The 13,205-nt window shown below is 40.7% G+C and overlaps 1 protein-coding gene across 1 annotated transcript in view; it reads left to right on the forward strand.

Annotated features, from left to right (window-relative positions):
• The window catches only part of LOC129821388 (inactive dipeptidyl peptidase 10-like), a 245,580-nt gene that overhangs the window by 230,214 nt on the left and 2,161 nt on the right, over positions 1–13,205 (forward strand). The window contains exons 16-25 of the mRNA XM_055879018.1: positions 791–912; positions 1,134–1,181; positions 4,589–4,687; positions 5,480–5,549; positions 10,446–10,640; positions 10,779–10,833; positions 10,975–11,074; positions 11,875–11,933; positions 12,221–12,293; positions 12,940–13,013. Coding sequence (XP_055734993.1) covers positions 791–912; positions 1,134–1,181; positions 4,589–4,687; positions 5,480–5,549; positions 10,446–10,640; positions 10,779–10,833; positions 10,975–11,074; positions 11,875–11,933; positions 12,221–12,293; positions 12,940–13,013 — 895 coding nt within the window. The remainder of the gene's footprint in view (positions 1–790; positions 913–1,133; positions 1,182–4,588; positions 4,688–5,479; positions 5,550–10,445; positions 10,641–10,778; positions 10,834–10,974; positions 11,075–11,874; positions 11,934–12,220; positions 12,294–12,939; positions 13,014–13,205) is intronic.

Consider the following 13,205-nt stretch of genomic DNA (forward strand, 5'->3'; position numbering starts at 1 on the left):
ACCTTTATGGTAGAGTGGCCAGACGGAAGCCAATCCTCAGTAAAGGCACCTGACAGCCCGCTTGGAGTTTGCCAAAACGCACCTAAGGACTATCAGACTATGAGAAACAAAATTATTTGGAATAAATGCCAAGTGTCACTTCTGGAGGAAACCTGGCACCATCGCTACTTGAAGCATGGTGGGGGCAGCATCATGCTGTGGGATATTTTTCAGTGGCAGGGACTGGGAGACTAGTCAGAATCAAGGGAAAGATGAACAGAGTAAAGTACGGAGAGATCCTTGATGAAAACCTGCTCCAGAGCGGTTAGGACCTCAGACTGGGGTGAAGGTTCATCTTTCAACAGGATAACGACCCTAAGCACACAGCCACGACAACGCAGGAGTGGCTTCAGGATAAGTCTCTGAATGTCCTTAAGTGGCCCAACCAGAACCCGGACTTGAACCCGATCGAACATCTCTGGAGAGACCTGAAAATAACTGTGCAGTGACACTCCCTATCCAATTTGACAGAGCTTGAGAGGATCTGCCGAGAAGAATGGAAGAAACTCCGCAAATACAGGTGTGCCAAGCTTTTAGCGTCATACCCAAGAGGGTATTGTGTGTGTAGATTGATGAAGGAAAAAAACGGTTTAATACATTTTAGAATAAGGCTGTAGCTTAACAAAATGTGGGAAAAGTCGTGGGGTCTGAATACTTTCCGAATTCCCTGTATATTGTAGAGACCAAGCTCTCAAGTTAATTGGACTCTGACCTCTTGTCGTATAGTATTTTCTCGACTTCTTTCAATCAGAGTGTCGGCGGTAAACCCATTTCACCGTGAATGCCTGACCTGCTCCCTGTTCAAAACACAATGCTCCTACTACGATGCAGTCTTCAACCCAGACAAGCAGTATGTCCTGCTGAACTGTAGAGGTAATAGTTAAATAAAGACAATCAGTTCAATCTGAGTTGGATACACCTGTAATTTTGCAGTGTGTTTTATATACCATTTTCAGTTGAATGTACGACATATAAATTACAATAATAATTAGCAGACATTCATTGACATTTAAAATGTTGTCATGAAATGCTTAACAAATGATTAGAAATTCTTACAAGAACAAAAATGGTTATACCTGGTCTCGTTTCTGCAGGTCCTGGTATACCAAGAACCACCCTTTACAAACTGAATGACATGAGCAGTAAGTACAAGAGCACCATCAATTCAAACCATAGCAACCATGGCACTGTGTGTACACTGCTTGCTTGTGTAAAAAAGGAAGAACAGTGGGATGAGGGGAAGAAAGGACATTTTTTTAGCAGGTCAAGGTTTTATACTTATTTCAAGGAGTTAAACCCGGGAGTACACCTGGTTCTATACTATTTACTGCAGCATCCAGCCTGTTGACCCACGGGACCTGGTCAAAAGTAATACTCTAAATAGGGAATAGGATACTGGAGTAGATAAATGATCAACCTCTTCTTCCTTTGAAGGCACAGTGCGTGAGTGATGTTGATTAATTCACTCATTAAAGTTGCATCATTACATCCTCCGTGGGGCCACAACAAATGTATATCGCTGAATCAGTTTCCTAGCAATTTGATCCTCATTTAGATGGATGTGGACGTGGTACAATATTTAAATGAATCCTGGGTATCCTAAAGCATGTGTGTGCATTGAGTGGGACGTGTTTGGAAAAATGTGTGTGAACAGATATGGTAATGTGATTAAATTACAGGAATCGTGTCTATTGAATCAGTTCTACCATATGATTTGATTATGCTGCTCGTTTCAGTAAAATGGGTTTAATTTTCAACTATGGATGTGTCTATTTTAGGATATTATGAAAGTAGAACGTATTCATACCCCTTGATTCCACATTTTGTTGGGTTAAAGCCTGAATTCAAAATGGATCAAATAGACTGTTTTTCTCACCCATCTATGGTACACACAATACTCCATAATGACAAAGTAAAAACCTGTTTTTAGACATTTTTGCAATTGTATTGAAAATGAAACACAAAATATCTAATTGACATAAGTATTCACGCCCCTGAGTCAATACATGTTAAAATCACCTTTGGCAGCAATTACAGCTGTTTCTTTCTGGGTAAGTGTAACGCTGACACTGGGAGTTGGGACGCATGTACAGGGGGTGAATTTAGTAATAAATAGAACATGGAACAATACAAAAGAAGAGTAGTGTCTGGACATGTGAAACATAACTAATACTGCCTGGGGAAAGAACCAAAGGGAGTGACAGATATAGGGGAGGTAAGCATAGAAGTGATGGAGTCCAGTAGAGCCTCATAAGTTGCAGGCGTGCGTAATAATAAGTAAACTGGTGAAAATGAGCGCCAGAGAGGGGGAGCGGGAGTAGACGTGACAGTAAGTCTCTAAGAGATTTGCACACCTGGATTGTACAATATTTACACATTATTATTATTTTAATTCTTCAAGCTCTGCCAAGTTGGTTGTTTATCATTGCTAGACAGCCGTTTTCAAGTCTTGCCATAGATTTTCAAGCTTATGACAAGCATACCCATAACATGATGGAGCCACCAACATGCTTGAAAATATGAAGAGTGGTACTCAGTGATACTTTGTGTTGGAATTTCCCCAAACAAAACGCTTTGTATTCAGGACATTTTTTTATTTATTTTTATTCTGTAGAGCTTCCTTCTTTTAACTCTATAATTTAGGTTAGTATTGTAAAGTAACTACAATGTTGTTGATCCATCTTCAGTTTTCTCCTATCACAGCCATTCAACTCTGTAACTGATTTAAAGTCACCATTGGCCTCATGATGAAATCCCTAAGCAGTTTCCTTCCTCTCCGGCAACTGAGTTAGGAGGGACGTCTGTATCTTTGTAGAGACTGGGTGTGTTGATACACTATTCAAAGTGTAATTAATAACCGTGGCACGAGATGGTTGGAGTCGTCAACAAAACCGCAGGCCAAAAAATATGATGTCAAGTTTTTGAACTACCGGTAGTCTCTTTGATATACATATAATGACATCCAGCAGTGGCCTGCTGGATGTCATTTTGCAGGGCTCTGGTAGTGCTCCTCCTTGCACAAAGGCGGAGGTAGCGGTCCTGCTGCTGGGTTGTTGCCCTCCTACGGCCTCCTCCACGTCTCCTGATGTACTGGCCTGTAGCGCCTCCATGCTCTGGACACTACGTTGACAGACACAGCAAACCTTCTTGCCACAGCTCGCATTGATGTGCCATCCTGGATGAGCTGCACTACCTGAGCCACTTGTGTGGGTTGTAGACTCCGTCTCTTGCTACCACTAGAGTGAAAGCCCCGCCAGCATTCAAAAGTGACCAAAACATCAGCCGGGAAGCATAGGAACTGAGAAGTGGTCTGTGGTCACCACCTGCAGAACCACTCCTTTATTGGGGGTGTCTTGCTAATTGCCTATAATTTCCACCTTTTGTCGATTCCATTTGCACAACAGCATGTGAAATGTATTGCCAATCAGTGTTGCTTCCTAAGTGGACAGTTTGATTTCACAGAAGTGTGAATGACTTGGAGTTACATTGTGCTGTTTAAGTGTTCCCTTTATTTTTTTGAGCAGGGGATATATACCAAAAAAAATGCCAATCACAAGTGGGTCGCCACCCCTAACGCCGTAATGGGCGAGCCACTGCCGAACTTCACCGCGCTGAAACAGATATTCAATGACTGCTTTTTTATTTTTACTCATTTACTAATAGGTGTCATTCTTTGTGAGGCATTGGAAAACCTCCCTGGTCTTTGTGGTTCAAAAATAGAAATCAAATGTTATTGGTCGCATACATATGGTTAGCCGATGTTAACGGAGGTGTAGAGAAATGCTTGTGCATCTAGTTCCGAAAGCTCAGTAATATCTAACGAAATGCTTATGCCTCTAGTTCCGACAGTGCAGTAGTATCTAACAATTCCTCAACAACTACCTTATACACACAAATGTAAAGGGATGGAATAAGAATATGTACATATAAATATATGGATGAGCGATGGCCGAGTGGCATAGGCAAGACGCAATAGATGGTATAAAATACAGTATATACATATGAGATGAGTAATGTAACATATGTAAACATTGAATCTGTGTTTGAAATTCACTGCTCAATTGAGGGACCTTACAGATAATTGTGTGTGACGTACAGAGATGAGGTAGTCATTGAAAAATCAGGTTAAACACTATTATTGCAGACAGAGTGACTCCGTGTAATATATTATGTGACTAGTTAAGCAAATTTCTAAGCAAAACGTATTTAGGGTTGCCAGACATTTCAGCTTTTCATTTTTTTAAATTAATTTGTAAACATTTCTAAAAACATAATTCCACTTTGAAATGATGAGGTTTTGTGTGTAGGCCAGTGACACAACATCTCATTGAATCCATTATAAATTCAGGCTCTAACAAGCCAAAATGTGCAAATAGTCAAGGGGTGTGAATACTTTCTGAAGGCACTGTACATGCAAATACATTTAATAACATTATATGCAATTAGGAGTCTATGCAGATATTAAAACATAATGCTTTACAATGACGGATTTAAGAGAGATTATGTGTCTGGTTAATCCAAATATTTATTTTTCCATCTCTGTATATAGAGAATTACACTTTGGAGAAGAACACTGCACTGAGAGATGCACTGATATTTAGGAATATACCAAGGAGAGATATCAGGACCCTACAAATCAACAACTTTGGTATGACAATCCAATCTTTCTCATGATCATTCTATCATCGTGACCGTCATCTTCATACTCATCTTTGGGCATTAACATCATCATTACCGTCACTACCGCTGTCACTGTAATCATAGTTGTCAGCATCATTGTCATCATCCTTGTCCCTCATGTGGTTCATTCATGGAATAATAGCAAAGTAACAGGTAACATATTTCAGCTGTTGACCTGCTCCATGCAGACAATTCGACAGGCAGGGTTTTTAGATGTAGTGTGAGCCATGGAGCTTGCAGTGCCGGAGTACATAATAAGCAGATACCAGGGATAAACACAATTAAAAGAACAGGTGCACAGCTTTGTGAGGTGATTACGAATCAGCTCTGGAATGAGAAGCCTGCCAATCTACTAATCCAATTAGATGGGAAGGCTCGCCATATGGGTTCTTCATTCGACACAATGTGCTGCATTTCATTAAGGCTTCTGAATGGAGACTGCACCTCAATTTCGAGCTCCATTTCAAGGATTGCCTTTTGTCCATGTTTTTTCACTCTTGATTTGTATGTATGCTGCCATACATGTACATTTGCCTGCAATGTAATCAGTTGCTTGGTCATTTGTCGAGCGATGTAACATGTCATTTGTCAAATCATAATATCATGCAATCAGGAACAGGTTAACATATGAAGATTCTCTTAAGATTCTCATTGTAGAAATAAACATGATATGTTAAGACACTACATTTGGAAGCCTGATTGGTACTTAGTATAATCAATGTGCATTTGAGGTGTAAGGGAATTCTGATTTATTTTATAGCACTTCGTCTGGAGCTGACCTTGCCAATAGATTTTGATGAGGCCACAGCGTATCCACTTCTGCTGATCCTGTACGTATCCTACCCTTCACCAGTCCTTATCTTGGAGGATACTGGATGTGACATTTCCATAAATCCTTATCCTTATCAATGGCTTCAGATTGAATGTTGTTTTAGAGCAATAGCAGAACCAAGTTTCGCCTCAACATTTCTCCCGAGATTATTGAGGGATCAAAATAAAGGCTTTTGTCATTCTCTATATCACTCCAGGGACTTAGAAAATAAGTGTCTGTGTAGTGTGTTTATCCAGATAGTGATTTTCCAAAAAGTCTTATTTCTGTATCAGTAACCAGGTTTCCATTCAAACTTTTTATGCGAGTAAAGTACATGTCAGATAACAAAAAAATGTCAGGACAGGCCTGATGGAAACTGCTAAATTTTCGGTCAACTTTCCAAATGTTGAAAAAACTAAATACGTTAGACAAGGTGGGATCTTTTTGTGTCTGTAAAATCAATTGTGAGAAATGGTGGCCTTTAATTCGGAATATTGATATAATAAACATCATATCAATGTAAACTTGGAGTCACACGGCGATATGTTAGTGTGGTCCTCCCACTACGACTCAGGAAAGCATGCAGTTCATTTGGCTTCAGATGAAATAAATGATGATGAACTTCACAGGGTGGTGAAAGTACACGATGATGAGCTTGATGCTCCTTTGATCAATTCTTGGCTGCTGTTTGACAAATAAATATAATCTGGCTGTTTTGTCCATAATAATCTCATCATGTTGGCTAGCCTACCCGAACTGTATATCTGTGAGCTGTTGGTTGGAGCGCACATTGGTTAGAGCTCACGTGTCAAAACCAGAGGGGATATTTAAGTGATAATGCTCGAGAAGCCGGTGTTGAGGATATATTTGCACTGAAATTGCGTCTCGGGCCGGCAAACCGTGCCAATAAATCCTCCAAACATCGGCTTTGAGGGCATTATCACGTTTATTTAAAAAAATTATATATTTTAACCTTTATTTATCTAGGCAAGTCAGTTAATATGAACTAATTCTTATTTACAATAACAGCCTAGGAACAGTGGGTTATCTGCCTTGTTCAGGGGCAGAATGAAAGATTTTTACCTTGTCAGCTCGGGGATTCAATCTAGCAGCGTTTCGGTCACTGGCTACCTGCCGCTCCAATACAACAGGTTATTCAAAACATATTCAAATAATGATTGACATGTTTTCATTAAAAACCTTATTTAGATTTATTTATTCATACTATTTCATCCTTCCACAAGATTTAGTCCCGACACAAATCTAGGGTTGTTGTTCTGTATCTATGGACGCGACCCAGTTGTTCATTCTAAATGTGCTTTTACCATACTGGCTGGCAACGTTCTTATCCCTTGCTTGCTAGCTAGCCAACTACGGCTAACTTACCGTCACGTCAAAAACTGCAGCTAGAATAACAGCAAAGTAGCTGCATTTGGATTTGTTTGAGCTGTTTTCTAGTGACATTTATTTGGATATATCCATAACAATGAGCTAATGAGGTGCAATTTCGCCCAGAAAATGTGCTCACTCGTCAGGACACGATCCAATAACACAGCTAACACAATCACCTTAAACTGAAGCTGGAAAGACTGCAAACTAGCTGCACTTTGTTTTGTTTTACCTTTTTTCAATTTACATTTCTTTGTAGACAGTGCATTTGGAAAGTTTTCAGACACCTTGATTTTTTTCAAATTTTGTTAAGTTAGACTTCTAAAATTGATTAAATCAATTATATTCCTCATCATTCTACACACAATACCCCATAATGACAAAGCAAAAACAGTTTTTTATAAATGTTTTCAAATATATACAAAATAAAATATTTACTTATTTGCAATGAGACTCGAAATTGAGCTCAGGTGCATCCTGTTTATACAACTTGATTGGAGTCCACCTGTGGTAAATTCAATTGATTGGACATGATTTGGAAAGGCACACGTGTCTACATAAGGTCCCACCGTTGACAGTGCATGTCAGAGAAAAAACCAAGCCATAAGTTCGAAGGAATTGTCCGAGAGCACCTAGACAGGATTGTGTCGAGGCACAGATATAGGGAATGGTACCAAAAACAATCTGCAGCATTGAAGGTCCCCAAGACCACAGTGGCCTCCATAATTTTTAAATTGAAGAAGTTAGGAACCACCAAGTCTCTTCCTAGAGCTGGCCGCTCGGCCAAACTGAGCTATTGGGGATAAGGGTTTTGGTCAGGGAGGTGACCTAGACTCCAATGGTAACTCTGACAGAGCTGCAGAGTTCCTCTGTGGAGATGGGAGAACCTTCTAGAAGGATAATCATCTCTGCAGCACTCCACCATTCAGACCTTTATGGTAGAGTGGCCAGACGGAAGCCACTCCTCAGTAGAAGGCACATGACAGCCCGCTTGGAGTTTGCCAAAAGGCACCTAAAGGACTCTCAGACCATGAGAAACAAGATTCTCTGGTCTGATGAAACCAAGATTGAACTCTTTGGCGTGAATGCCAAGCGTCACTTCTGGAGAAAATCTGGACCATCCCTATGGGGAAGCATGGTGGTGGCAGCATCATTCTGTGGGATGTTTTTCAGCGATAGGGACTGGGAGACTTGTCAGGATCGAGGTAAAGATGAACGGAGCAAAGTAGGGAGAGATCCTTGATGAAAAACTGCTCCAGATCGCTCAGGATCTCAGACTGGAGAAAAGGTTCACCTTCCAACAGGACAACGTCCCTAAGCACACAGCCAAGACAGCACAGGAGTGGCTTCGCGACAAGTCTCTGAATGTCATTGAGTGGCACAACCAGAGCCCGAACTTGAACATCTCTAGCGAGACCTGAAAATAGCTGTGCAGTGACTCACCCCATCCAACCTGATAGAGCTTGAGAGGATCTGCAGAGAAGAATGCGAGAAACTCCCAAATACAGGTGTGCCAAGCTTGTAGCGTAATACCCAATAAGACTCGAGGCTGTAATCACTGATGAAGGTGCTTCAACAATGTACTGAGTAAAGGGTCTGAATACTTATGTAAATGTAAAATACATATTTGTTTTACATTTTCAAAAATTTTTACAAACCTATTTTTGCTTTGTCATTATGGGTATTTGTGTAGATTGATGAGGGGGGGAAAACGATTTAATTAATTTTAGAATAAGGCTGTAACGTAACAAAATGTGGAAATGTCAATGGGTCTGAATACTTTCCGAATGCACTGTTTTGACTGACTGAGAAACACTGCCTGTCTGTCTTGTCCCGACTCCCGTCATGTTCATTACTATGGGAAAGCTGGAGATCAAATTTGAATATTGAAACAATGTTGCAAATGTCTTTGAGAGAGAAAGCAAGGTTTTTACAAATCTCCACTGTTGAAAACTAAATGTTAGTCTAAAAGAAATGTGAGATAATGTCTAGATGCTTTTTTATAGTGGAGATGTTTATAAAAAGTTATAAAGTGCCCGGCTGGGCTAATGAGACAGTGGATTGCACAGTCAGGTGGAACAGAGTAAATAGGCATTTTTGCGTCATAGATTTAGCCGGTGGTAACTTGTCGAATAGACACCAGCTGGAAAACAATTTTAGCCAATCAGCATTCATAATTTTGTGACGAAACCATCTGTAGAGTTGAAAATGAGATGGAAACCCATTTAACTTGTATATTGTATTCGGTGCATGGGAATTTAACCAGAAAAGTAACTTTGTGTCCACTACATCGTCACACACATCCTTCTATCCGCAAGGAGTCAATTTGATGGAATTACATCTCTGGTGGGAAAATGCGCGTAGTGTTTTTTTATGTTTGCATGAACATCTGTCGCCAATTGGATGGATTGTGATATAGAATGAATGGTGCTGTCGGAAATTCGTAAATCCAACATTCCGACACGGAACTAACCACTTGACAGATCCTCCACATAAGAGTTACAAGTTGGAAACCAGAAGGTGATAACTGAGTTTAGAGTTTTTTGGGACATTTCATCATTGACCTTTTACTTTTTTTTTTTTACTTTTTTTTTCTCCCCCCTTTTCTCCCCAATTTCGTGGTATCCAATTGGTAGTAGGTACTGTCTTGTCTCATCGCTGCAACTCCCGTACGGACTCGGGAGAGGCGAAGGTCAAGAGTCATGCATCCTCCGAAACACAACCAAGCCGCACTGCTTCTTGACACAATACACATCCAACCTGGAAGCCAGCCGCACCAATGTGTCGGAGGAAATACCGTACACCTAGTGACCTGGTCAACGTGCACTGCGCCCGGCCCGCCAAAGAAGTCGCTAGTGCGCGATGAGACAAGGATATCCCTTGGTGTTCCAAACCCGGACGACGCTGGGCCAATTGTGCGCCGCCCCATGGGCCTCCCGGTCGTGGCCAGCTGCAACAGAGCCTGGGCTCGAACCCAGAATCTCTGGTGGCACAGCTAGCACTGCGATGCACTTGTACCCGATGATCACAAGTTAAAACATTTTTAAAAACTGTGATTTTCAATCACTGTGAGATTCGTAATAGGGAGTAAGCAAAAGAACTCATTGCAGGTTTTGAAAATCATTTTTTCCTAATCCTAGCCTTTGATGTAACAGGGAAGCATTTTTTAGGTCATTTCTTCTCGTCTTTTTAACAACAGATTATAGAAACATGCAATTTTAACATATTTAGACACTGGTATGGTGCTGGAGAAATGGGTATGAGGTTGAAAAGTGGCAGAATCGCCCTTTAATAATGTGAATAATCTAACTAGTTTTACCATTTTGTCAATATTAGCAATCTAGTTAACTCATTATGTCAGTGGTTGAAAGTTGTTATGACTTCAAAAACACTTGAACACACTCCTGTTGTATTTATGACTACTAGGAAATAACGATATTCCAATGAGCACTGAACACACCAGAAGTCACTCATATTGCACCTTGATGGTAAGTTCAATTTGACCAACTTTCATGGTGTTCCATAGTGACAGTGCCCCCGGTGGCCAGGCGGTGAGTGACCAGTTTGTTCTTGACTGGGACTCTGTTCTGGTCAGCTCGGATAACGTCATCGTGGCTCGCCTGGACGGCAGTGGGAGTGGGTTCCTGGGCCAGAGGGTCCTACATGAAGTCCACCAGCGTTTGGGAACCGTGGAGGTGCAGGACCAGATCGCAGCAGTAGAGTATGTACTGGAGCATGATCTGAACACGATCTGAAAGCTCTCACATGGATACTGTTGAAAGAAATTGTTGACTCGATGGGAACTGATTCATTGCATTTCAGAAATGTTAGACTTTAATACCCTCCCATATTTTCTTAGGTACCTGACCAAGCTGCCATATGTGGATAAAAATAATGTTGCTGTTTATGGAAAGGTAAGGAAGTGTAACATGGAATATTTGTGGATATGGTATATTTAGCTATAACCCCTTTTTTTGTATTCTTACTTACAGTACATGGGTTTTCACCTATATCCAACGTTGCTTGTCCAACTATTTTTGGGGGTGTTTCCCCAGGCTTATGGGGGTTTCCTGAGCTCTCTTCTACTCCTCTCCTCTGGCTCCATGTTCAGATGTGGGGTTGCAGTTGCTCCCGTGACAGACTGGAGACTCTACGGTACTTTCCCAGTCTAAGTTGAATCCTTTCAGTAGCCATTCATTTAATAGAGTTTGTCAAGTCATGTCCAATATCTCTTAGAAGTTATGCTGATGGCCACTTAATACAATGTCAAATACGGTAGGCGGATGCGGCACTCATTCATTGACGTGAAATGTAGGGCCACGTCCAATAAGGCTGAAGGATGTTGTTGTTTCTACCATTCATGTGAATGGTAAGGCCAGCATGCGCTATTACTCTATAGAAATACGGCAGGCACCGGGAGGAAATACAGTGTTTCCTACCACTTCAGAGCTGCCTTTGAATATCTTCCTCGAAACACAGTGGCATGAAGCCCATTGATAGTTCAGGGATTTTAGAGGTAATAATGAGAGAAAATATACCTGCTTTCTGTCTATTCAATCACTGGTATCTTTTGTCACTTTCCAGTTCGCCTGAATTTTGACTCTTTACTTTACATGATCAATCTCATGTTTCCTACCTGTCATTTTTCAAAGACTTAGTGGAAAAATCCACTCAAAAACTATATTTTGGTATTTTTTAAAATTAGTCCACTGTTAATACAGTCCCAGAACGTTTTGCATGTCAGCAGTCAACTTTTCAGGATATTGGGTTTTCAAGCAGTGTCACTTGCCACAACCTCATGATGATGTGGCAAGTGACACTTCGCTTCTTGAAAGTCCAATATCTTGAATACTTGACTGCTGACAACAACAAACAACATTTTGGGACTGTATTAATAGTGGACCAATGAAAGAAACACCAAAAAACACACTTAACTATGTTGTATTTTTCTAAAGGTTCGGCCTTCACTGAGCGTTACTTTGGGTTCCCGGTCCAAGATGAGCGTAAATACCAAGTATGATTGACTTTCTACGTTTACATTATTTTTTTTATATTGAGAGGTGGTCAAGGTGGAAGCACTTTGAAAATTCTACATTTAATCTTATCATTAGCAATTCATCCAATAAACACTTGTTACAGTGCATTAGTGTCATACCTGTTGATTCTTCGCTAATGGCAAGCCTCTGCTAAATCACACCAAGTTGTGCTCGAATGCATTTCTCTTATAGAAAACTAGTTGGTATTTACAGTATGCTTTCAGTATCTTTCACCGACGTAAAATTGTCATTGTGTCTCGAACAGCTCTCCAGTCTGCTTCCCAACATCACAGGCACAGGTCAACGGAAGTTTCTCATCATCCATGGAACAGCAGATGGTGAGTACTAGTTCTCTCTAGTTGCTACTCGGGGCATGGTTGCACGCTATTGTTGGACTTCAATGCGGAGCTTATTTTGTAGGTTGAATGAAAAAGATAGGAGATACGCCGTTGTCTAATTAGTGTTTTATCTGTCAGACAGGCAGTGTTTCGGGTCAAACAATGGGCTTATTCATTGTGTTCGGTTGATTGTTCACCTTAAGTGGGGATAAAAAAGACAGATGTATCATACTGTTGTTAATGAAATAAGATGTAATTGACAGGCACTCACAACAATAGAACTGAGCAGCACACGTTATAATTGCATACCAGGTACTTGTGCACATGCTCGGTTTTTAGTCTGTGCGCATTTAAACCTGGGATACAGTGCATTTTAAACTTACAACTTGAAGAATCTTCAATTGTACGTCTATTGTGCTATAGCTTCATCTACTGTATCAGATCTAGTTCATTTCTCAATAGCTTATTGACTATGACAATGGATACTGTTTTTTTTTTTCTCTACATTGCTCCAGCCTCAACCCTGTAGTATTGCATTTAATTGTGTGAAATTGCCTACAATGTTGTTAATTTTGGATGAAAATGCTTGTCGAGCAAGGACACCAACGTTTCAATTATCTCACTGTATTTCCTCCCTCTCTTTCAGCCACCGTTCATTTCCAGCATTCCGCGGAGCTGGTGAAACTTCTGTCAATATCAAACGTTAACTACACTCTGCAGGTGACCAGTTACATTCTCCCTTCCTATGCCAAGAGCCATTTAATGTCCCTGACAAAGGAGGCCTCAGTGATGCATGTATAATTGAAGCCGACCTTCCCCTTCTGCCTTGAATCATTTATTATTTAAAGTTTGACAAAGTGAAAATAGTTACCTGCTGCGTGGTGCCAAACCTGCCCTGAGGAAAATCTGTCT

Source organism: Salvelinus fontinalis, chromosome 23 (assembly GCF_029448725.1).
Source record: "Salvelinus fontinalis isolate EN_2023a chromosome 23, ASM2944872v1, whole genome shotgun sequence".
NCBI lineage: Eukaryota > Metazoa > Chordata > Actinopteri > Salmoniformes > Salmonidae > Salvelinus > Salvelinus fontinalis.